The sequence below is a fragment of the Gossypium hirsutum genome, chromosome A12 (assembly GCF_007990345.1).
Source record: "Gossypium hirsutum isolate 1008001.06 chromosome A12, Gossypium_hirsutum_v2.1, whole genome shotgun sequence".
NCBI classification, from domain to species: Eukaryota; Viridiplantae; Streptophyta; class Magnoliopsida; order Malvales; family Malvaceae; genus Gossypium; species Gossypium hirsutum.
Window position 1 is genome coordinate 92,008,322 of NC_053435.1, and position 26,878 is coordinate 92,035,199.

At 32.2% G+C, this 26,878-nt stretch overlaps 2 protein-coding genes across 2 annotated transcripts; one reads left to right on the forward strand and one right to left on the reverse strand.

Annotated features, from left to right (window-relative positions):
- The first annotated feature begins 4,896 nt into the window (after nt 1-4,896).
- On the forward strand, nt 4,897-6,318 carry LOC107901969 (HMG-Y-related protein A). The gene is made up of 2 exons (XM_016828167.2): nt 4,897-5,492; nt 5,580-6,318. Exons 1-2 carry the CDS (start codon nt 5,415-5,417, stop codon nt 6,048-6,050), a joined length of 549 nt encoding a protein of 182 aa, XP_016683656.1. The 5' UTR covers nt 4,897-5,414; the 3' UTR covers nt 6,051-6,318.
- Nucleotides 6,319-14,929: 8,611 nt separating this feature from the next.
- On the reverse strand, nt 14,930-16,073 carry LOC107900421 (21 kDa protein). The gene has a single exon (XM_016826026.2). It carries the CDS (start codon nt 15,824-15,826, stop codon nt 15,218-15,220), a length of 609 nt encoding a protein of 202 aa, XP_016681515.1. The 5' UTR covers nt 15,827-16,073; the 3' UTR covers nt 14,930-15,217.
- Between the last annotated feature and the right edge of the window lie 10,805 nt (nt 16,074-26,878).

Below are 26,878 nucleotides of genomic sequence, written 5' to 3' on the forward strand. Positions count from 1 at the left end.
GGTTAAATTCCGAAGGTACGTGATTTGGGAATGAATGAACTTGCTGTAAAATTCCAGTTAATACTCTCGAAACATCCCAACATTGAGGTATGTTTCGTATGTGCTTGAATTTAGTTGAGCCCTTACAAATAAGTATTCGCTCAGTTGATAAACGAGCTACCGGCCTTTGGCTGAGTTGATCTTTTGTGTATGTACATAAGGGTTGATAATGTGAAGCAAGTACGATATCGTAAATTTGTGCATATGAAATTATCCGTTTAGCTATATGAATGCTATACTTTTGTTGTGCTGGAATTCCTTGCTCAAAACTTACTAAGCATAAATTGCTTACTCCGTTTCATTACTCCTCTGTTTTATAGATTTGGTTCTCCAGCTATCGGACTCGGGATCTTGAAGTCAAAGTCGCCCACACTATCAAAGCCCCCCCTTTTGGTACAATTTTGGTTGAACTTCGAAATGGCATGTATAGGACTACCCGTTTGTTGTGGGTCGTGGACCCTTTGGACTTGTATAAATTTTGGATAGCCATGCGAAAATGGCTTATATGTGTTTGAGTATAATGTTATAATCATTTGGTGTGGATATGCTTGACAAGGATTGGCCACGGGGATGGTTAATCACTTTCATAAATTGTGCTATTTATGCAAAAAGGGCTAGTTGAATCATGGAAACCATGAAATAGGTAAAGTCAACCTTAAAGGCAGATGCTGACAGCAGCAGTGATGTAGATTTGGAAAATCACTAAAAATAGTAGGAATGGAATTAAATAGTGAATAAATTATGTAAACAAACCTTGATGAATCTACTTTCATAGGAAAGTAACGAAACAATCATACGGACAGTATGTTAAGAGATATTCAGGTTCTCGTGAGACAGGGCCAGAACGGTTTCTGGATTCCCTGTTCCGACTTTGGAAATTCATTATAAATTAACCAGAGATAATTAGGAGTCATACCAGATATGTATAGATTCCTCTCTGAGTCTAGTTTCTGTAGAAACAAACGGCATCAGTATTGGAGCCCTGTACAAGGAGATATCCAAGTCGTAATGCGGAAAGGTCAGGGTAGTCGATCCCTGTAACATGGGAGACTTTGACTAATAAACTGTACTAATTGGCCCAACCAAAAATTCTAGAAAAAAATTTGTAGATGGGCATATGAGTCTAGTTTCAGGGAAAAATCACGAAACTGATTTTCGAGTTGTGAAACTCAAGATATGGTTTTTAAAGCGACTAGTACGCAGATTGGCAGTGTCTGGGAAATATTTTTTATAAGGGGTTTAAAGTCTGTTAACACCTCGTGTTCGACTCCGGTGTCGGTCTCGGGTTCCGGGTGTTACAGTTCCAATGTATCAGACAGTTCTCATATAATCAATTTTAATTACCCTTCCATTGAAGAAACCAATATCAAGGTTATGTAACATTTTCGGCCTCAAAAGACAATTTTTGGCCTAATTATCAGTTAAACGGTAGGGTCACACGCCTGTGTGCCCTGGTAGTGTGGTTTTAAAGCATAAAGAGTGAGTTACACGGGCCGGACACACGCCCGTGTCTTTGCTGGGCACATGTCCGTGTCCTTACCCGTGTGATTTACACGGCCTGGGTACACACCCGTGTTCTTGCCTGTGTAGCTTTTATACCCTAACAGCAAGTTACACGACCTGGGCACACACCCGTGTCCTTGGCTCTGTGGTCTCAATCGACAAAAAATGAGTTACACAGCCCAAACACAAGCCCGTGTCTGTTGCTCGTGTGAACCCTGCACCAATATGCCCATATATGGCCTAGACATACGCCCGTGTGTTCACTCGTATGGCCTTAATTTAACAAATAGTGAGTTACACTACCATTCACATGGCCTGCCACACGCCTATGTAGCTCACACGACCTAGTTACACGCCCGTGTGTCTGGCCGTGTGGCGCCGGCAGCCACTATTTTTGGTGGTCGAAACTTGCAAAACTATGGTTTCCGATATGCACCTGGAAAGATTTCAAAGTGACAAAAACTTTACAGATTCTCGAGGCTTAAAACAAGCGTTCAGTAGCACAATTTAGCCAATTAACCAACAAAACTTCCTAATTACTCTCTTAATACCTATGTCAAAAGTTTCGACACGAAACCTTTAGATATCCCAAACTTATCGAAACTTTAGCAACAATTACAGAAATTGTCTTATTGCTATTCCTTGTTGTTAATAGCCCTGCTTGCTAAGTAAATACACACTCGTTTAGAAAAGATTCTCGAAACTCACAAAAATTCTCCGTTCTAAATAATTTACAAAATGAAAGAAAATTCATAGAGAAGCTCGCATTGACAATTACTTACCGATAGCCTTCTGACCAGTGACTAATAACAGAACTTCCATTAATCCCGTATCCCCTTACCACTTCTGGTTAACAAAAAAAATATAAAAACGAAAAAGAAGAAGAACAAAAATAAAAATAGGAAGGAAGAAGAAGAAACTATTGTTAAAATTAATTCCTTAACTTCCAAGTAGATTTTTGACATATAACAAAAATATTTTCCTAAAGCATACGATGGTATTTGAACTCGAAACTCGACAGAATATAGACAAATGTTTAACCAGTGAACCAGCAAGCTCATTCTTGTCATAATTTCACACCGAATCGAACTTAAGCGGTTAAGGCGTGCTTTTAGGTTGATTTCAAAACTAACAAAACTTTTAATAATGCGACTCAAACTCTAGACCTTAAACTTATTCGCAGAATACAGAACCACAGATACAGAAATTAATTACTGCAGAATCTCACAATTAAATTCTTAAAATTTTGGGGCGCTACAAGATCTCTTCCTCCTTCACAAATATCCCAACCTATGCAAATGTAGATTACAGATATCAACAACATGTGTTCAGTCATTCCAATTCAATTCATAAATAGTTAATACAGATTAGTGTCATTAATAGTGATCACAACTTATATACATTTATATACTTTATATCTCAATCTCATAGTATCAGACAGTCCTCATACAATTAAATTTAGATCATAGATACATTGTGGAGGCTAGTACTCGAGTTAGACAATACTCATGACCTCAAAAATAAGGTTCGGACCCTATTTAAATGCGACATGGCCTGACACATGCCCATGCCGTCTGCTCGTGTGGTTCTAAATCGTAAACAGTGAGTCACACGACCTGGACACCTGCTCGTGTCCTTGCTCGTGTGATTCACACGGCCTAACCCTCACCTGTGTCATCTGCCCTTGTAAGTTTAAATCGCAAATAGAGAGTTACACGGCCTGGACACACACCCGTGTCCTTGCCCATGTGACTCACACAACCTGGGTACATGCCTGTGTCCCTAGCCGTGTGGTCCTAATTCGTAAACAGTGAGTTACCCAGCCTAGACACATGCCCGTGTGAACCATGCATTAATATAGCCACACACGACCTGGACACACTGCCAACCACAAGATCTACCACACGGTTGTGTGGCGTCGACAACCACATTTTTCGACATCCAAAATTCACAACAACAAGGGTTTTCGGTACGTACCTGCAATAGTTTCAGAGTATAAAAAACATAAAAGAATCCTAGAACCTAAAACAACCATTCAATAATCAATTATACAATTATTCTCAAATCATCGCTAAGATCGACCTATCACCAAAATTTTGTCGAAAGTTTTGACACAACCCCAACTCAAATTCGTACACTTACCTCGCACGTATCAAAAGAAAACCAGACTAACACGACGGAGGAGTGCCTCCCGTAAGCCGTTCTCCTAAAAAGGTAAGCAATTGAACATTTAAACAGAGGATTCAAGTAAAACGAGCAAAATCTCGTTTTGACAGAATAAACAATAACGAGACGAAAACTCGCAGAAACTGAATAAGATAATTACGAAACTTACACAACGATCGCACAAACAACGCAATGAGCAACAAAAGAACTCCCACTTAACACAGTATCAAGTATTGAAACAAGAAAAAAGAAAAAAAAAAGAAAAAAGAAAAAAAAAACAAAGAAAGAAAATGAATAAGAATAAGAAAAGGAAACAAAAAAAAAGATGATAGAATTAGTTCAAAATAATTTAACCACAAACCAACTTTCCAATGTTTAGCAAAAATATTCCCCCATCGCAGACTCAAGGATTCAAACATAAGACCAAACAAAATAAAATGTTTAACCATTGAACCAATAAGCTCATTCTTATTACAAGGTTACTTGTATTAAACTTATTTATGTCATTCAAGGATAGAGGTTATCTTTAAATTAAAATAATAAAACTTCTAAAGATACAACTTGAACTCTTAACCTTAGAGATTTAATTACGATGAAATTCAACAGTCAATGTTAAAATTTTGAGGTGTTAGATACTCAGTATTCGCTTTTTCTTTAGATTAGAAGAAAAATAGGGTCGTCTCTTAGTATTGGAAAGGCCCCGTGTTCGATGCTTGAACAATACATGGTTGATTAAAATAACTCGATTCTTAACTTTCGTTTTTATTTTACCGAAGAACAAATTGGTGTTATTCGACTGGTGTACAGTTGGGTGACACCATGAGATTAAGTGATCTAATTTAAATGATATGCACAATTGAGACTGTTAATTAGAGTTGGGTTTTTCTCGTTTCGCAAGACTGTCAGTGACTTAAATTGTCAGGATGTTCTTGTAGTTAATTTATAACTAAAGAAGGATTGATACAATATGTCAAATATGAAGACTAAATTTATTATTATACCAATTTTGGTACTATCACCGCCGCAACTTGTAAAACATTTAACAAGACTTAGTAGAAAAAAAAAAACTAAAATAGTTGAAGGGTGATTTTGAAAGTTTCAAAAGTGAGATGAGAAAAAAACAAACCAACCTAGAGTGCAATTTATCTATTGTTTTAATAAAAGTATTGGTCCAGCTCAGTTGTACTCGATTATCATCAGGCCCCCACCCTTTGCTGTAAATTCTCCCTTGTGATCTCCTCTACATGGCCTTTTCTGATTCGTCATAGTAAATCTGAAGCCCCGCTTTCCTCTCCTACCCTTCCTTTCCCTTTTTTGTATTACTTTTGCGCAGCCAGTGGTACACCTTCGACGCATCAAAAAAGAAAAAACCTTAATTTATTATTGTAACTGATGTGATGAATTCAAAGCAGAAATGGAGTTCATTAATCCGAATCCACGTCACCAATCCTCGTAGTGTCGCATGAAATAAATGGATACCGTTGGATAAACACCCCGCAATAAGCTATCCCTAGCCGTTGGATTATAGCTCTACCATTGTTCTTCTCCCTTTCCTTCCATCTCACAGCCAAGTTTTCCCTTTTAAATCCTAAAGCCTTCTCAACAAAATTAACAATTAACAGTTTACTACTTCGTCTTCCTCTCACTCTCTTTTTCGCTTTCTCTTAAATAACACGAAAGCTAAAAAGAAAAAGCTCTAAATTTCAATGGCGACCGAAGAAATTAGTCGAACTCAAGGCCTCAATCCTTCTCAACAATCTTCTTCACTTCCAGACTACCCTCAGGTAGTTTGCATTTCGTTGTTTGTTGGGCTTTTCCAGATCATTTCATTTGATGTTAACTTTTTTTATTTTTCTGATTTTACTGGATAGATGATTTTGGAAGCCATAGAGGCATTGAATGAGAAAGAGGGCTCCAGTATGTCATCCATCGCCAAGCACATCGACTCCACTCACTCCGATCTCCCAGCGTCGCACTCCACTCTCCTATCCCACCACCTCAACCAGATGAAACAAATGGGTCAAATTGTTATGTTGAACAACAATTACACAAAACCCGACCCCAATGCCCCACCCAAGCGTGGACGTGGACGTCCACCTAAACCCAAGGTTCCTCTTCCACCTGGCGTTGTCGTCTCTCCTCCCAGACCTCGTGGTCGTCCGCCTAAACCGAAGGACTTATTGGCTCCCCCCAAGCCCAAATCCGTCAGCACCGGAAGGCCACGTGGGCGCCCACCTAAGAAGGCTAAGACTGGTACCGCCACTGCTCCTCCACCTCCTCCCGGCGTTAAGCGAGGCCGCGGTCGACCTCCGAAAGTGTTACCGTCGGTGGGTTTTCAGTAAAGCAGCAAACTCAAATGAAAGAGAATGGAGAAGATGGCTCATTCCGTCACTGCTCCACCTCGCGCGTTAGCTTTAATTTTTTTTAACATTAATTTTTTAGGTGTCGTTTAGTTATCAGCTAATTGACGTTTTAGCTGTTTTTTTTTTCCTTTTAATTTTTAGTTAACTTGGGGTGGGGGTACTGTAATGATTTTACTGTAGGGCTTAGACTTTACTTTAGTTCGACTCTTTTGTAATTTCCATGTAATTGTTAAGACCCTTTTCTTTACCCTTTGATCACTTTTTTTCATTTCTTTTGCTTTTGCTTTTATATTTTTCTATTAAAAGAAAACAGTACAACTAATCTAAATATCTTTTGCTTTCAACCATTTTATTTTCTTTTTTAAGAAGACAAGTTGTAAGGTTAGCTTTTCTAAATAATAATTTCAATTATTTGGAATGTTATTTAAGATTAAAATATGTTGTGGACAAAATTTGAAGTTTTTATATTTAAGTATCAAAGTATGTTGAATTCTAAATTTAACTTTGTGTAAATGAATCCACAACATAATTAACTTTGTTAGTACTTTCTTCACATGTTTATTAAATAGTTTTTATATGATGGTTTTATTTTGTAATTGGTTGATTGTTAATTGTAGTGGTTGGTTTAATCAATTGATTTTATTAATTGTATATTTAAGAAGTGTTTAATAAAATTTAACTAACCGCTAAAAGTTGATATTTGTTAAATGATAAATAAATATATAACATATTTTATTAGTAAGTGTTTGTTTGTTTACAATATTAGTCTTTATTAGGTGAAATTATTAAAATAAAATATTATTATCAAGAAATTAAAATATTCATTATGAAAATTAATTGGTGAATTTTTTTTAGATATATTTTAGATTTTGGGGGTGAAAGTGAAAACAAGAGAATGAAAGCTAGAAATATCTTTAGACCTTTATTAGGTTTGAGAGTTTGTGGTAAAATGAGTAATTTTTAAGCAAGCATCATTGGATATATCATTCAATATATCTCATTCTCGATTTGCAATTTTTCATTCACCAAACAGTATTATTAGGGGTTTGACTACTCAATCATTCATTTATGTCAAAATCAATTAAAAAAAGCTTAAAATTATGTTTACCAAATACCCTCGTGAATGATTGATTAAAAATAAAAATATTAAATTAATAAATTTAGATAGAAAATTCAAATAATGTTAATGATTTAAATAGTAGTTTTAAATTTAAAATGTGAATTTTAAACTTTTAAAATATAATAATTAAATTTTAAATTTTAAGTAAAGTATAGGGTATAATAGCTTGTTTTAATTTATATAAAATTGCAAAAGAAGCATACTTAAAAGTTAAAAATGATTTGAAAAAAAGTAATGTCTAGGTTGTTCAAATTCATTTAATTTTAAAAGAAAATTTAATTTTTGTGAATACTTGCAACATGTAATAATATGACATCATATTATTAATTCACAATATCATGCTATCACATTTTAATAATGTTATTGTATAAGGATTAAAGTATGTTGAATAATTAAATAAAAAAGTTTAAGCACCAATTAACTACAATTTAACAAATCAGAAAAGTTCAAAAGGCAGAGTATATATTAACCTTCAACAATCAATTATAACACAACATGGTATGAATAAAATAATTTGAACGTGTTTGAAAAAGAAAAAGAAAAAGAACATAAAATTTTATATAAATTAAATTATTAATGTTTTGAAATCTGTATAAATATAATATACATAGGAATACATAAGTTGTTTATTGAAAATTTATTACAAGATTAATTTAATATATTTTATTTTTCAAACTGGACCAGTAATTTATCTGTGTATAATTTTTTAAATTTTGATCTAAGATAATTCAGACAATGTATTTTTCTAAAAAAAATTTAAAGCCGTTTAAATAAAACTTGTATACCCGAGTTTGACGCTGGAACAAGATACGAGGTGTTACCAGACTTAAACACATACAAACATACATTTCCTAGATTTGAAATTTCGCTCAGAATTAAAACTTTTCATAATACCTTAATGTCCCTACTATAGGCTTACGAGGCCCCAAACACACGTTGGAATTGATTCGGGACTAATCGGTGTACTCTAGAAAACTTTGTAGAATTTTAAGCTGATAAGGACACATGCCCGTGTGGAAGGGCGACACGCCCGTGTGTTATCTTAACATGGCCATGTTGAAGGCCTGTGTGACTCACACGGCTTAAACATATCAGAACACGCCCGTGTCCCTAGCCCGTGTGAATTTATTTTTCGATTCAAACTTACAGGGGTTTTCATACGGCCTGACACACACCCATATCCATGGCCCGTGTCCTTCACACGGCCATGACACGCCCGTGTACAAAAACCTTAACATTCTGTTTCTAATGTTATCAACTAATTAAGGGCACACGACCAAGGCACACGCCCATGTGTTAGGCCGTGTCCTCTACACGGCTGAGACACACGGCCGTGTCTCTGCCCGTATGTTTACTACCATGCATACTGACTTGTAAAATTGAGGTGCAGGGGGCACACGGCCGGATTATATTCTGTGGGGCAGACCGTGTGTCACACATGGCCTAGACACACGCCCGTGTGCCTGCCCGTGTGGACAAAAATAAAGCTATTTACCAAGCCTTTTTGCCACCCTTACTTGCACCAACCTGCACAATATCAACCAAAACCAATCCAAGCATAACACATATAACCAAATCAACCACAACCATAAGAAATTTGCATTAAATGCATTTAATAATAATCAACATTAGCCAACATTAATGGCCTTTTCGAAATGAATATCTCATCCATCATATGAGCCAACCCATGTGGCTAAACTAACAAGACACTAACAAAAGATTCAAGTCCCTATACACTCCAAAATCAAATGTTAAACTTGCTATACCAAAGCTTCAGGTGATAGTGTAATCGATGCCTCCAACGTTCCTTGATCCCCAATACTAGCTTGGTGGCACTATAAGAAACTGGAAAGGAAAGGGAGTAAGCATAAAACTTAGTAAGTTGCATATAAATAAGTAACCACATCAACCATGCATATTATAAATCCACACAACATTCTTGAGTGAACCTGGGTAAATATCACTACATGCTTATATATATCGTAAGTATATACCAAAAATTTCAAAATCGTCCTAAGATCATTTTTATAGTTAGAATTTACTCGTATCATTCTTACCATCAAGGCAACATAACTAGACTCATATCTCATGAGTTTTGAATAAGAACCTGTACCACTCACAACATGATTATATCATTCCATAACATTGTCATAAGCTTTTAAAATAACCCGTGAAACCATTTGGAACACTAAAGGATATCTGACAAGCTTTACACAATAGGGTGAATTGTCGATGCCATGTTTTATTATGTTTTAAGTTTTCCATGTTGAGGTGAAACCTCTATAAATTGCCTTTAGATTTATTATGTTTTAAGTTTTCCATGTTGAGGTGACTTTTGGAAAATACTAAGGTAAAGTCTATACTCATCTTTTGGGGTAAAATGGATTATCATTCACTTGTTATAATCGTACTTGAAAAGAATGATTCTTGATTTATTATTGATAATAGACAACACAATAAATGTTTGAATAAATTAACCTTGATTTGTTGAATACATATAAAATAATTAAACCTTTCTATAAGTTTTGAAGTTATAAGTATAATACCATATGTTACATATTAGACGGAACTTAAACTGTTGAACTTTCATATTACATTATCCTTTGCTTATTGATCCATTTTCTAAACTTTTGAACTTGAATTTTTGAACAATCATATTTGACACTCCTTTGATGAACATACCATTGTTCATCGATTCATATGCCAAATTATTGAACTTAAATTGTTGGACTATATGACTAGAACCTCCGTTGTTTATGAATTCTAACTAAGTAATAAAATTGAGTATTAAAATTTAAACTTAGTATAACACTAAAAGTGGATCCTCTATCCTCAGCATCTTTCATTCTAGGTATTTATTTATTTTATTTGATTTATTTCTCCCAATTATTTTTATTTCTAGTTCTTCCTTCAGCCACCTTCATTTTCAATATTTCCACTCATTCCAAAACTAGGTGGTAAATATTTGTTTTAGAATAAAATTTTTAATCTTTTAAATTCTAATCAACTTCACTGTGGAAAAACCTTGGGTTCTCGAGATTTTATTACTTGAACATAATTTGTACTTGTGTTTGCGAACAAAGAAAGTGTCTGTCACTCCGCTAGTTAGGTACGACTTGTATGATTTGCATTTGAATCGATGAGATAAACATATGACAACGGCGAATTAGAGAAATATATCGCATGTACGCATCCATACTTAAGGAGTAAATTAATTTTTTTGAATTATTATTTAATTGATTGTAATTAAATAACTAGATTTTAAAGCAAAAATTAAATTAGTCAAGTCATCATAGTTTTATTAAATAAGATAACTGAAGTAGTTGTCATGACTTTAATGGAATTAGAACTGAGTTGAGAAAATAATTTAATTAGAAAAAATAATTAAATTTATTTTATTTAATTAAATAAATAATATTTTTGGAAATATAAATTTTTTATTTGGTTAATTAAATTATATGAGTTGGTTAAAAGTCCAAACACATATAACTGTACCTAATATATGAGACAGACCTAATGTACCATCTTAAATAACTTGGATGACAACTATAGCTCCTAGGGTAAGGGAGTGTCGTTGCATAGGTGTATTTTTATTAAAATGTTGTTATTTTATATCTTTTTGTTCAAGCAAGACTCTTGTAATTTTCTCTATAAATAGAGACCATGGGCTAGACCAAAATAACGATACTGAATGTGATGCTTTGTCAAAATTTAGTGAAATTTATTCTACAATAAATTCTAACTTTGATAGAGTTTGCTATATCCCATTAAGACTTATTGATTCCCCCCCAGAATATTAATTAAGTTTTCATTATTTTTATCGGTTCATGAACTAAAGCTCATAATCTAAGTAAGTCAACGTTCGAGAATAGAAAAGAATATTGTGTTGGTAGAAACCCGAGAAATGACTTAGACCACTTATTCCAAAGCACATGGAAGAATTTAGTAAATTATTTATTGTTATAAATAACACTATCTAGAGTGACTAATGGGGTAATTTACCCTTAAAAGAAATATAAAGTACAAAAAAATGATATAAAATTTGGAACCAATAATTTAATCTATAATCAAACTAGACCTGATCATGGGCCGGGCCGCCCGGCCCAGCCCGAAGGCCCTCCCGAAATTTGAGAGGGTTTGGGCAAAAATATAAGCCCAAAAAATGGGCTTGGGCAAAAAAATAAGGCCCATTTAAAAAATAAGCCGGGTCTCGGGTAAGGCATTTTTTCACCGAGCCCGGCCCGGCCCGGCTCGATTACACTAAATTTTTTTTTCTTTTTTTAATATTATTTTTTTGTTGTTTTCTCCTTATTTTGCTGCCATTTTACTATTATGTTGCTACTATTTTGTTGTTATTGTTTAGATATTGTATAAATTTTATTTTATTGCTAATTTTAGTATTATTTTAAAGACATTTGTTAATTTTGTTATTATTTTAGAGACATTTGATTGTTAAGTTGCATCTATCTTAGTGTTATTTAAATATATATATATTTTAAAATTTATTTTCAATTTGTTGGAAAATATTTATTTTGATATTTTTAGTATTTTTGATGCATTATATATATTTTAAATTATATAAAAAATAATATAAAAATTAATATGTGCTGGCCGAGTCGGGCCCGGGTTTTAGTATTTTTATTCGGGTCGGGCTTGGGCAAAATTTTAGGCCCATTTTTCGGGTTGAGCCGGGCCCGGGCTAGCAAACAGGCCTAAAATTTTAGTTGAGTCCGGCCCATGCTCACCTCTAAATCAAATTCTATTTAATGAATAAACAAGTAATTTAAAAATTCCTAAAACTAATTAAATATTTAATTTTACAAGTGTTATATAACGGAAACTCTAATTAAATAAATAAGTAAATGTTTAATATCTTGAATAAACTTGTAAATAAAATAAAACTCTAAAATTTAAGTGTAAAGAATAACAATTGATGGCTAAAGAGACCTCCAAAATATGCCATTCACTAAAGTCCTATATCTTGTTGGACTCTTAGTTAATTCTCCAAAATTGATCCAAGGAGTTTTTAGATCATGGGTTCTTCAAAATGGTCAGAAATGAATTCTTGAACAAATGTGTTGGAGCTTTACTTCTATTAATAGGACCACTTGAAAGATTGATGTTTTTTTATGTTCTGCTTCTTAATTCCTTAGAGACATGGAGTTCATATCATTATCTATATGATACATTTTACTTCTTTTTATTTAAATACTCCCATAATTAACTGAATTCATCCTCACGAGCTCATAGCTCAAATCACAATACAAGCTTGTAATTTGTTTCCACGGTTCTTTCAGAACAAGTTCTCATTCACATATAATTGGTATTTAAGTTGTATAAAACCGATCTTGCTAATTCAACCATAAAATCCAATAACAATGCCATTAGAGAAGTTTCATAAAACCAATTTCCAACAGGTGAGTTGGTGGGTTAGAAGGGGATTTGATTTGTCTTCTTTTGCATCAATTATTGCTAATCTGATGCTTCTAATGAGAGGTGCTTCATAGATTCTTCTCATTGTGAATGGTTGCTTATCTTTGGTGTGATTTCGTTAATGGTGGAACTTGATGGTTCTGTTATAGTAATCATTTGAGGTGGTTGGATATGGAGGTCCGGGAGTGAACGGTGGAGAAATATCGTGATGATTTCCTTATTAATTGGGTTATGGTACTTAAGGTTTCTTTTATGTTTTCTCTATTGGCATACTAGTTTTGACGTCTCTTCAAACGGTGTAAGCAAACGACATGACAAATATTTGTTCCAATTGATATCATGATTGTAGCTACAAATTCATGTTGTTCAGAGCTTCGGCTAGGATGACATGGATTATTATTTTTTAAGCAGGTTCTATTGTTTGGTGCAAATTTATACGGTAGTGCGTTTGCTCCATCACGTTTTCTGAGGTTGTGCATTTCTGCCATGCGAATTGTGATACTGAACTTATGCAGTGCCTTTTGGGTTCATTTGGTCCTTGGAGAGTGATCTTCTAGTGTCTTGTCGTGGATTTTGGTGATCCTTTTGTCAAGAGTTTGTTATTGCATTGGATATATATATAGAGAGAGAAGGTTTGGAGTATTTTTGCACTTGTGGGTATGGAGTAATTAATCAACATGACTATAAGATTCTTAGGGCACAATGAGGCAAGAAATATCAAAGAATAAAAAGAATGAATGAATTAATAAAGAAAGAGAAATTATTCTCATATCATGTAATAATGATATTGCTTCATACAATGTAATCTCATCGAGACAATTTTAGTTTGAGGTTGATTAGATATCATAAAGATGTGATTTTATCTTTTCCGTAAAAATAAATAAATAAATAAAGGCAAAAAATATTCTTCTTTTATTTTTCTATATAGCATAAACCAACACATGGTTTTGTTGAGCAGAATCTTTGTTCTTCAGTGGCAAATAATTGTGTCGAAGCTCTATAAAAAAAACGAGATCAAAATTGCCAATAGTTGGGGCTAAATTAATATATTTTTTTCTGGATGAGGTGCTGCTTAGCTGTGCTATACCAAACACATTTGGGATGAATTACAGCATTGTAATTTATGCAACCACTTTTATCAAAGATTTCACTAATAACATTATGAGTTTGACGATCTTTTATAGACTTCCAGATTTTTGTATTTGACTTGGTTCATAACTTTGTTTAGGTTTCTTAAATATGGATTATATAAATTTTGAAATTTATTAGTCATTTGTGCCATATATTATGAAAATATTTTTATGTCCTCTTCATGATGATCCAACATCTACTAAGAGACTCACCTAAAATGGCATTTGCTTATACAAAATTTCAACTTCCGCATAAAGTGATTTACTAAAAATAAATGGCTCTAAATGTACCATTCTACTTTAATTCATATGTTATTATTCTTTTAAAATCAAGGACAATTGATTATTATATTAATTTAATGGGTAAATTATATAGTTAATCACTCAACTTTCATAAGTTTTTATTTTGGTCACCAAAAGGGGCGAAGTTAGAAAATATTTTTAGGGGGGATTGAAATTAAATTGTAATTTTTATGATAGTAAAAATGTAATATCATCATTTTAATAGCATATATCTTTATAATTTTTAAATGATTAAATCAAATTTTTATTATTTTTTAGGGGGATAAAGTGTAATTTTGACCTTTACTAATTTAAAATCTTAAAATTTTTAGAGGACCTAAATGGAAAATTTTTTATTTTATGGGGGTCGAGGCCCCTGCCAGCCTCTAGCTATGGCCTTGGTCACCGAGAAAATTTGCATTTAGGCATTGCCATTACAAAATATTTTTATTTAAGTCAACCACCTTTAATTTAATGTTATTATACACTAATTTTAGTCGCCCAGCTTTAATACTTTTTCATTTTGGTCACTCATTTCCTTTTTCATAGTTGGGTGACCAAAAAAGAAATTTACTAATAATTGGATGGCTAGTGGTGTAATTTATCAATCTCAAAATTTAACATGAAATTTTGATTTAACCTAACTGAGGGAAACTATTAATACAATTATTGATATAACATCATTTCATATTTATATATGACATTCATAAATAATTATATTTATCCAATATAAAATTAAGATGATATATTTATTTCTTTAAATGTGTAAATTAATTGAATTAAACTTAAAATTTCCTATAAATTAATATGTATAATTGTATCAAATCAAAATTTATATATCAAATTACACGGATTTTACTCTAATAATAATAACACGATTATGAAAATTGAAGTAGAAAAACCTAATCAAATGAGCCGAATTATAAATAAGCCAAAGTAATAAAATTTAAAAGCAGAAGTGGATTGTAGTCGAATGAAACCTAAAAATTACTTAAGGAAGCTCACCTTTACGTAGTCAACACGAGAAGAAAATGGACTGCTAAGTTAACTCCGTAAACTTTGCTCCATTTACAAACGAAAGAGATACAGCTTTTTAGATTTCACTCACGAAACAACTTAAACAAAGTTTTTAACAATATTCCTTAGTTGATAAAAAATTATACATTTTTCTTTTGGGTTTTTTACTCACCCTTTTCTGCATAACTATTAACCAACGCCAAAGCATTGCTCGTAAGCTTCTTCACTTCCACCGCCCTCTCGTACACCTCCGTTTTCAATGGCCCCTCCTTCACATCTTCGAACCCGTCTGTACATGTCTCTTCGTCCGTCAAAGCCGCGCTCATCCACGTCTGAACGTTCCCCATTTGGAACCTGAAAGACTCCGAACCCGGGGCTACCAGCCGTCGCATTTGCCTTAACGAACCATGGATTTCATCCACGGCATCGTCCATGTTGGAAATACAGTCGTGTAAGGCGGCGCTGGCTTGTGGGTCAGCGCCGTAGGCTGTTTCACGGGTGAGGTTAGAGACATAAGATGCTATGTGACGGGCCTTGGAGAGGCTGACACCAATGGCGATGCGAGCTAGAGGAGCTGGGTCTTGCTGGACCGGATTGGCGTAACCAGATAGGGAAGTGTAGCAAAGGACAGGATACAATGTGGCAGAGCAGCTTGTACGGATGTAATCGGTGGGGCTGGTGTCGTAGCCGGTGGAACCAAGGGTTGGGATTGGGTGGAGAAAGAAGAAGAGGAGGGTTAGAAAGTGCATGGAGATGGAGGGGAGGGATTTCATGGCTAAGGTTTTAACGTTGTGCAGTGAAGAGGGGGAATTTTTTGGGAATTCGCGATGTAGTCGGAAGGCGGTTTGCCTGCTTTAATAAATTCGTACCCTCCTGACTACTATTTTGGTCTTGTTTTATTTTAGATTTACAAGAATGCCAGATCTTGATTTGACCGCTGTTAATATATTATTTTCTCTAAGAGATGGCAATGGTATGTAATGTTTGTGGGACCTGAAAATATGGATTTCATTTCAAGCTATCCAAGCTTTCGGCCATTAAAATGGCTCTGCATCAACAGTTAGTTGGCAAGAATGCGATGATTGCCGTATTGGATTCCGAAAATCCCACCACCTTAACTTGTAACTCTAATGGCGACGGAAATGACGGGGTGAAAAAACGAAGACAACAACAACAGTGTGTTTTATAAAAAATTAAAAGAGATGATAGTATTAATTATGATGCGTAGAAATAAGTTTTTTTTAAAAAATAGGAATTATAAGATTAATCGAGGAAATCTGGAAAAATATAACCTGATTTAAAATTATGTCTTTTTAAATATATATTTTTTTATTTTCATTTTTCATTTCAACATCTTCCTTATCAAACACGTCAATGAAAAACAATAATAGTCAAAACAATTTTATTTTATTTTAAGCTAACAAAGGGGAAAATGATTGCATATTACTTTCTAAATTTTATTTTATTTTGCAAATGTTTTAATTTAATTCAAAATTAAAATTAACAATTTCATAAATAAATATTTTCTAATAAACCATTAACAAAAAGTAAATTTCTTTAAAGTTATTCTACACATGGTGGGTTGGTGTTTTCTTTCAGTTTTAAAAATTAATATATAAACTTTTCATGAGAGGGCCCACCACATTAGGACTAAAAGAATCTACTGCAATGGTTGGGGCAATATGCCCATTGAGATCTCTTAGTTTGGCTTAACCAAGCAATCATTAATAATCTTGTCCGCCTTTTGACACCTAGAGTATCAAATTTTCTTTCAACAACACATTCCTAACATTCTCTTCATGCACATTTAATGCATTGTCCAACTCCAACCCAGACTCAAACAACTCGTCGCTTTCCTTCGAGGTCCCTCGATTCACCACTAATCATCTCTATCTGATGGTTGCAATATCATCGGAATCAGAAATAGCCTCTATCACCCTAACCAAATAGCTTCCCCCCCCAAAATTTGCATTTCAACTCATCTTCTAACTGATGAATCAAAATTAGCATCTTCCCGCAGTTGAAATCCTCAGCCTTCAAAGTATTGCCACATTTGAAAACATGCAGAGGGAGTCAATAAAAAATCCAAGTTGCTCCCTTTGCAGTCAAGTAGTCTTTAGACCATTCAACAATGGTGACAAACCAGTTCATGGTCTTCAACATCCTTCTCTTTTTGTCCTTTGCAAAGATGATTAGGATATACTTACCAAATTTTTTTTAGCATCAATATCAAAGACTCCTTCAATTTTAAAAATTTCCCTAACAACATTTGTCTCATAAAATCCCCTGCTATTTCCACAAAGCATTTTCTAGTTTTTGTAAGGACTCTAGCTCAACAAAAACTTGTATGAATCTCGCCTTTTTTTATTTTTAAATCTTGTTACAGTTCCATAATCTTGGATATCAACCATAGTCGGATTAGAAACATTTTTGTGTGATATGTCAGACCTCTGTATTTCACTCCTGTGAGATCCGATCGTTGCAAATGTTGAGAATGATTAGAAATCAATAGTTAGTAGCCAATGGAATTAGCCTTTTGTTTGTCCAGTTTGTTCCTATATTTTAACTAGGTGTTGTTAATAATATATCCACCATTACGCAGATTTTTAGCTCTTTCGGTTTTCCTTTTTTTAGCCACTTGTACAGCTTATAAAAGGTTGTGTTAAGTTCTTTTTCATGTATCAAAAAATAGTCAACTTCACTTTCTCTTCGCTTCTAGTTTTCAATCCAAGTTTTATTTTTATCTTCTTTTTAGCATATTTTATCTTTGTTTTTATCAATATGTTTTGATATCAAAGCTAAGTTTGTTTTACTAAGTGGGAGAGAGTGAAATAAAAGAGAAATTCAATGTGAGTGGTTCAGGCAAACCTAATGCTGATAGTCAGTGGTACTGTAACTTCATCGCAGCCTTTTATTCCTTTGTTCAAAAGAGAGAACTTCGAATTTTGGAGCATCAAGATATAAGGACTTCGTTTATGTCTCAAGAACTTTGGGAGCTGGTATAAAGTGAGTATAATGACCCCAGATGATCAACAAAGACTTCGAAAGAGCAGAAAGAAATACACACGACCTTTGTTCTTTCTTCAACAAGCAGGTACAAATGATATTTTCTCTCGGATTTTTACAGCAACTACTTCTCAAGACATATGACAGATCCTCAAAAAAGAGTTTCAAGGTTCAACAAAGGTAATTACTGTCAAACTTCAATCCCTTCGTAGAACCTTTAAAATGTTTCAGATGGGCATGTTTAAATCTATTCAAACTTTTATGTAAAGAGTTTCTTCAATTGTTTGTCAAAAATTTGGTTGGTATCATTATAGAAGCTTTTGGTATCCATATTATTCATCATTATGCTTTTCATGACTTATTTTGTTGTTATTAATTATATGAAAAAAGAGAATGTTTTAAGAATACCATATAGTAATGGAGAGTACTAAAAATAGAAATTGCATACGACTTTATTGAATTATTCATAGCATGCAATTCTTTGATTTTAAGATTATGCCTCGGTTACAAAAAATTCTTGATAATAATTGGTGTCTTTGTATTTTTTTTTGGCATGATTTCTTAGTGATATCTTCGTACAAGTAGGACTAAATTGTATGATTTTTTTGAACCTTGTATTATGTTATCTTTATAAATGAATTCTAAATATGCTATTTTTTGTCAATTCATCCTTCAATTGTCAAAATTTCGATAAGCAAGTCAATAGCAAAACTTTGTTTCAAGAACTCCATGTTTAGAGACATGGCCTACCAATAGTCATATAATAACTATTTTTAGTTAAGGCCTACCAATAGTCATATAATAACTATTTTTAGTTAAGCCTCGAGACATACATTACAGGAACCGTTTTTAGGCTCGAATTTGATACTTTTGATGGCTAAAATCTATCCCTAACGACCATAAACATTCACAAACTCATTCATTGGAATAAATACAATTCAGAGACAAGTCAAGACATAAGAGTTGAACACATCCAAGCATAAAAGTCAAGAGAAAAGCTTCAAATTTTTTATTCTTTCATTTTCACTCTTACATATTTCTTGGAGCTTATTGTTAAATATTTTATCACTCTCATTTTTATTTCTATGAAAGCTTATTTTTGTAAACACACACTTTGTAAAGGTCTCTTTGTTTACTTTCTTTCATATCATCAATTGTAAATTTGGAAGGTTTTAATTGAGCCATAAAAGCTATGGGGAAATGTTCTATCTATGCCTTAAGAAAAAGATTGTAACAACCCTATTTTCGTGAAATTAGAATAGTGGTTTCGGGGCCACAAATCCGAGTCCGAAAGAAAAATTATTTTAATATTATTGCATGGCCTGCATTATGGTAGAGAATTCATATGAAAATTTCGTTAAGAAAATTTTACCGATTTCATGTTTAATTAGGGGGAAAGGACTAAATTGCATAAAATGTGAAAATTGAATTCTAGTAGATAGAAGGATCAAATAGGTATGGAATTCAAAATTTGAGATCCTTATAAGGCAAATAGACCATTAAGAGAAGTTAGTAGATATTTATGATGATTCATCCATGGAAAATTGAATAAAGAAAAAGACTAAATTGGAAAATTGAAATAACTAAAAATGATAGTAAACTAATATCATCTTATTTCATCATCTTCCCCAAATTAAAATACATGGAAACCCTAGCTAAGAGAAAAGAGTTCAAGCAAGCTTAATTGGCTCAATTGGGTAAGCATTCTTGTTTGTTTTTAGTAATTTATATATTTCCGAGATCATAATAACCTAATCTAGCTATTTTGGGGATTAATTTGCAAAGTTATCAAAGTATCAAAATTTTTCCATGGATGTATGCTGAAATTTTAAAATTTATGGTAGAAAATGAAAGGTTGTTGATAGATAAATAACTTTGTAAAAGAAATTTTCATGAAATTGTGATTTGGGGACTAAATTGAAAAGATGTAAAATTTATGGAAAATTTCTGATCTTTGGAAAATACATGGGCTGTAAATGTTATATGAAAACTTTGGCTAGGCTTGGATTAAGGATTAAATTGCATGAATTTCATTTTCTAAGCCTAGGGATGAAATCGAAATTAATTAAAAGTATAGGGGCAAAATGGTACTTTTGCCTAAAATGTGCTTGAGTTGAATTAAATATGAATTGTATTAAATTGATTTAAATTTACTCATATAGATTCGGATAGACCTAGTACGAAGTTGGATCGACGAAAACAAAAAGTATCGGATTGGTATATTCTCGTATACAAACAAGTGTCGAGGTAAGTTCATGTAACTAAATTTTACATATTTACATGTTTGAATGAAATGTTGTATATGTGAATGTTGAATTGTGAAATTGATATGTTTATGAAATTAATCATAAGTACGAAAATTCCTAATAAATATGAAATCCCATTTGAATACATGAAAACTGGTTGGATACAGGGCTCCCGTATTTGTTATGATCTTACATATGTTGTGGGCACACCATTGCTCAAAAGAGCATCCCGATAATTGGTTCACATGAGCTTTCAGTTAAAAGCTTCTAGTGAGCTTCCTGTTATAGCTCTTCGGAACGTACCGATAGGTTGTGATCCTACATATGTTTTGGACACACTTTAGCTCTTATGAGCTTCCCGATTATGGCTCTTCATGAGCTTCTCGTTAATTTGCTCTTTGTGAGCTTCCCGATATGGCTTGAACTTCCCGATATATGGTTATCCGGAGCTTCCTGTTAATGGCTCTTCGAAGCTACCCGTTATTGGCTCGTATGAGCTTTCCGGCTATAGCTCTTATGAGCTTCCTGTTTTAGCCTGCATAAGCTTCACGTTTATGTGCTTTTATAAGCACCCCTGAATATTAGTTGACGGATTTACCGTATTGTACACTTCATGTGTATTGCCCATGTATCCATTGATATTTTAAATGATTCAACGGGTAAAGTTCTGATATGAGATGATATGAATTTCGAGATGAATTACTATGAGAAATACTTGAACTATAAAGATATAATATGTACATGATTATTGTATACTTTATCTGATAAATACATGTATGTGGAAATTGAATAAGGATGAGCTCATTCTTGTCTCTTGAGACTTATGTGAATTACATAACTAACACGTTTGATGAGGATGTATGTGTATTTAGATATTGATTTAATTGATTTGGATGCACTTGTATGATTATTTTAAAAGCAAATAAATGGTAAGTTTATTTCCCGTTATACGAACTTACAAAGCTTAAAAGCTTACTTTGTTTTATTTCCTCTGTTTTATAGTGCTCAGAAGCTCATAAAGGTTGGAATTGGCCAGAGCATCATCACACTATCCTTCAGTTCGTTTTGGTATAAATAGCAAACTTATTTTAGTATAATAGCATGTATGGGTTAAGTTGGCCAATGATGTCATATATATATGGTTGGTTGTAACTAGCCATTGGAATGGCTAGTGATGGCTTGTTTGATGTAAATGTATGAGGGTACAATATGATTAATATAAATATGTGCTTGGTATGATTAGATTGAATTTTGGTAAATTTATATGTTTATACAAACAAGTAAGTTTGAATACATGTGATGATATATTATGCATAAGATTGGTTGTGGCTTGGTTTTAATGTATTGAATTGGTTGGTGAATGTATTCAAGTGTTATTGTAGGTCGAAGGCAAAATTGGGTGAGAAAAGTGACCTTAAAAATGGCCTATTTTTGTTTATACGGGCAGATACACGAGCGTGTGTCTGACCCGTGTGTGACACACGGCTATGCGCATGGGCGTGTGGTTTAGCCATGTGTCCCCTACATCTTTAAATTGAGAAACAGAATGCTCAGGTATTTTCACAAGGGCAGAGACACGGGCATGTGTCTCAGCCGTGTGTGACACACGGCCTAGCGCATGGGCGTGTGACTTAGTCATATGACCCTTGTACCTAATTAATGTAAAATAAATTGTTCACACGGCCTAGCACAAGGGCGTGTGGCTTGACCGTGTGACCCAAGTCAGTAGCTACCCTAATTTGCACACGGGTTGGGATACGGCAGTGTTCCTTACATCGAATGGCCACACGGTCTGAGACACGGGCGTGTCAATTGGCCGTGTGAGCTACACAGCCTGGCCACACGGACGTGTGTCCTCTGCACCTAAGAAAAATATTTAAATTTCGCAAAAAAAATTCTGAGTTCCCAGTTTAGTCCTGACTTGTTTTAAGTGCATAATTTGGGTCTCGAGAGCCCATATAAAGGATATTATAATTGAATATGATTGGTTTTGGATTTAAATAGTAAATGTTACGAATTTACTATATTTGATCTGTAGACTCCGGTAATGCTCTGTAACCCTATTTCGGCGACAGATATGGGTTAGGGGTGTTACAAAGATAGTGTTGTAAAAGTTATATCTTTTCCTTCAAAGGTATCAATTTAGTATCGAATTGAAAAATACTTAGTGGTGAAAAGATAAGGTGGTGAAGGTAGACAATTGCCATTTCAAATTCATTATGTAAATTTATTCTTTCTTCATATTTTCATTTCGAATAGTTTGTAAGAAATTTTCAAAATATCAATTTAGTCCCCTCTTAAAATTTTTGTATAACAACCCGAATTTTAATGGTGTCAAAAATTATAGTTTTGGGACCCCATTTTAGTAAAATGAGTCCGTAAATATTAAATAAGGATCGTACACAGTTAGTCTATAGATGAATTGAAATTCGATTAAGTAATTTAGCAGAAAAAATGGTTAATTAAGGCTTAGGGGTTAAATTGAAAAATCTAATCGTTATAGATTTTTAATTAGAAAAAGGTTTGGAGACCTAGATAGAAATTATCCAATAGAATAAAATGATAAATAGACCAATAATAATTAATAACTAGTGGACAGTAATGATGAAATTCATTTTGTTTTAATTAAAAGATAAAATTTTATAATAAAACATAATTAATTAAATTAAATTTGATTGATAAAATGTTAATTATATATATATAAGAAATTAATGGAAGGAAAGATGATAACATCATCTTCCTCCACTGTCTAAATTAGAAGAAAAAGAATAAAGGAAGTCATGGTTAAAGGTTGAAGCTTACATTTGGCTAAGCTAAAACCTAAGGTAATTTAAGTCTTTTTCATATATTTTTTATTGCTTTAAGGTCATGAGAGCTTGATTTAGCTAGCTCATGTACCAAGTTGATAAATTTTTGAAAATTTGATCAGTTTCCATTGTTGAGAATTGGATGAATTAAGTGTGAAATTTATAGAAATTAAGTTTCGTTTATGAAAATGACTAAATTATAAAGCTTAATTATTGATTTTGTATATTAAGGACCAAATTGAATAAAATGAAAAACTATTATGAAATTTAGGTAGGAATAGAAAGTAAAAGTTCCCTAATGAGTATATGTGAAATTAGACTTTAATTCGAAGCTTTAGATTGAAAGTTATGTTTTTCTCAAGTTTATGGGCTAAATTGAATAAACTAAAAAAATATGTTTGACTTGGTATTTGAATGTGATGTCTATGGAATTTGATATTGTGTCATTGTTGAATTATTATCCGTAGCTAAAGACGACGATGGGTCATTGAGAGGGAAAGGAAAAGTGAGAGCCGACGACGAGTGACACGAGCTATCAATTTATATTTCTATGATTCAAGATCAATTTAATTATTGCATATTCATGACATCTTGCATTATATAATGTTGAGGTGAGTTTTCAATGGTTATTTGAGTTGAATTGTTATGGTTGAGATTGAATATCGAGACAATGGCTATATTAAATAGAATAGAAATTTTGTGAATTAGCTTATATATGATAATTGGTATGAAATTGAGTTGAAACATATTATATTACATGATGAGCTGATGAATTGATGATGAACTGGATATTATAAAGTAAGAATTGAATTGTGCAATGAAATTGGAAATTTGGTTACCCTATTAGTTGTTCGGGTATTAATTTAAAACCATTGTTGTCGGAAAACATGGGGTGTTTGATTGTACATATAAATTCATCGTTGACAAGCAATCTAAGGTAACAGAATATTCAGATTGTGAAAACCATCGTTGTCGGGCAACCTGGGGTGACAGATTCGTGCATCCATTTTAAATTTGTGTTTGGTTAATAGGGTTATATAAACATGATTTGGCCATATGGTAAATTAAAATCAAATGTGATTGATTAGGTATAACTACACATATATTAAATGTGATATTTGATAGCATGTGAAAAGTCAAGCGAAATGAGTTAAAAATGAGTCTTAGGGGCTGATTGAATATGAATGAGCTATTAGGCTCTAAAATGGATTGAAATGATGAGATGAAATTGAATATATAGATTGATGAATGTATATGTATAAGTATATATTTATAAATGATGATATGAAGTGTTCAAGTATGCATGAAGTGAAATATATGGAAAAAATAGTTATATATGGTATGCTATATGATGAAGAATTTGTATTTTAATGTTGAATGGCATGAATGATAAGTTAAGTGCCCATATTAGTGAATTGAAGTACAAACTACTACCTATAGATCTATATATGTATGTCATATGTTAATGAGAACTATTGACACATTTGGTATGTGTATTGATTAAAAATAATACTTGAATTGATTGTTTGCATTTGATACTTGTGTTATATTGACTTGAATCATGAAAACACCATTGAGCTTTATTAATCAATGTACGGCTTGTTTTCTTTGTGCGCAAGTATAATTTAATATTGAGGTTACGAGAAGTGATTCCAACATAAAGCCAGAGACCCTCGGATCAGCTATGTTTGTATGGTCCTGTTTTGTTTAAATATATGACATGTACCTAGGTTGAGTTGGTTTTTTATATAATATGTGGTCTTGTGAACTTTTAGAGTTAGAATTGGTAATTTGGAAGTGATTATATGTTTGGTTTGTGCAATTTAGATTGTCACGATATTTGGTAATGCATAAATTGTAGTATGCTATTAATTTATATGGTAATGTATGTATATATATGCATGTATACTTATGCTAAGTGGACTAATGGTTAGCATAATGAAATTGCTTAGGTGTTTGGATAAAAATGATGAAATGGATGGAATGTATATATGTTTGAAAGGTATTATGACTTATAATTGAATCCATTGGATATGTATGTTTTGCTAAAATTATGAAGGCAAATGTGTATTTGAAATGCTTAAGTGATTCAAAAAGATACCAAATTAGACCATTTAGAAACAAACGATCATGTCGCGAAGATACCAAATGATTAGGTGATTCAAGAAGATACAAAGTCAGTATGTTGCGTCGCGACGAGGAATCCCCGAAGTTGTGACGTCAACTTGAGATTTTTGAAAACATTGCAGTTTAATCCTAACTTGACCTCGGGTTAGCAATAGAGCTTTCGTAAGCTCATATAAGATCCGTGAAGCTTTGTTTATCATATAATATTCATATATTGCTTGTATTTAGATGTGTACTAATATAAATTGATTATATTTGATCGTAGTTGCTTCGACAACGAATGTAACATCTTGTAACTCGGACTCGACAGTTGAGTCGAGTATGGGGTGTTACATTTTGAGCTTAACAAAATAGTTTAAAAGTAGTTATTTAAATATATATATTTTAAACCTTTTGTTAATTTAATTAAATTTTGCTATATTATAAATATTGTTTTTATTTAAAAACATCTATTTTTATTTTTAAAAAATATGTGTTTTTAAACTTAAAACATTTGGAATAATTATATAAAAAACATTTGAATTATAAAATTTAAATTTTATATTATAATATTTAAAAAATGGTTGAATTACTTATGCGTCAATCAATTCATAACATTAAAGTTAATTAGAAAAAATATTAAATTAACATAATTATTATAAATAAATTTTAACAAAAATTAATTATTAAAAATTACATATTGGTTCATATTTATCAGTAAGTATGATTTATATAAAAAAATTTAATAATATATTAGTATCTTTTATACACCATATTTAATATTTGATTTACATTGTGTTTGATAAACTAAATAATTAAATGCTGAAAAATTAAGTATCAAATTTATTTTATTAAATTTATATTATAAAAATGTTTGATATATTAGTAAAAATTAGCATTAAATATTTTTTTTTGTGTTTGATAATAGTAAATCTTGAATTTTGAAAATCTATTATTCCATAATTTTATTTTTATGAATATAATATTATTTTTTTATTTTGAATAGTTATGGATAAAATTTAAAGATAATAATTTGAATATTTTAATTTTAAATAAAACGAAGAAATAATTAATTTCAAAATTAACATTTTGGAAAATAAAGTTAACTTAATATTTTTAATATTAAGTGATAAGTAAAAAGTTAATAGGATTATCAAAGGCAATTAAAAAATAAATGTTAAATTTTGTTATTTTTAATAAAATGAATATTTTCAATGATTTATCAAATATATCCTTAGTTTAAGAATACAATTTATTAATTTTAATAATTTTAATATTGAAATATTATGTAAATTTTATTAAATAAATAATAATACATTTTAATATATTAATACATATAATCAATCCGTGTATTGCACTGGCAAAAAACCAAATTATATTATTTTAGATTAAATTGTGTCTTAATGGTAGATACAAATTAACACGGTTTTAGCAATACGCAAAGGTTAAAATCTTGAGATCTTGAATGCTTAAATTTGAGTTCCACCACATGTATTTATTTAGGTGTGGATTTTCAGTCTGAACTTAGGTCTGAATATATATTTTGGTTATTAATTCATTGGTTTTTTGTTATAGTTATATAAATATATTAGTTAATTCTAAGTGTGTATGAAAAAATTTTGGATGAAAATATAAAAGGAAAATATAAAACCGCCGAAGA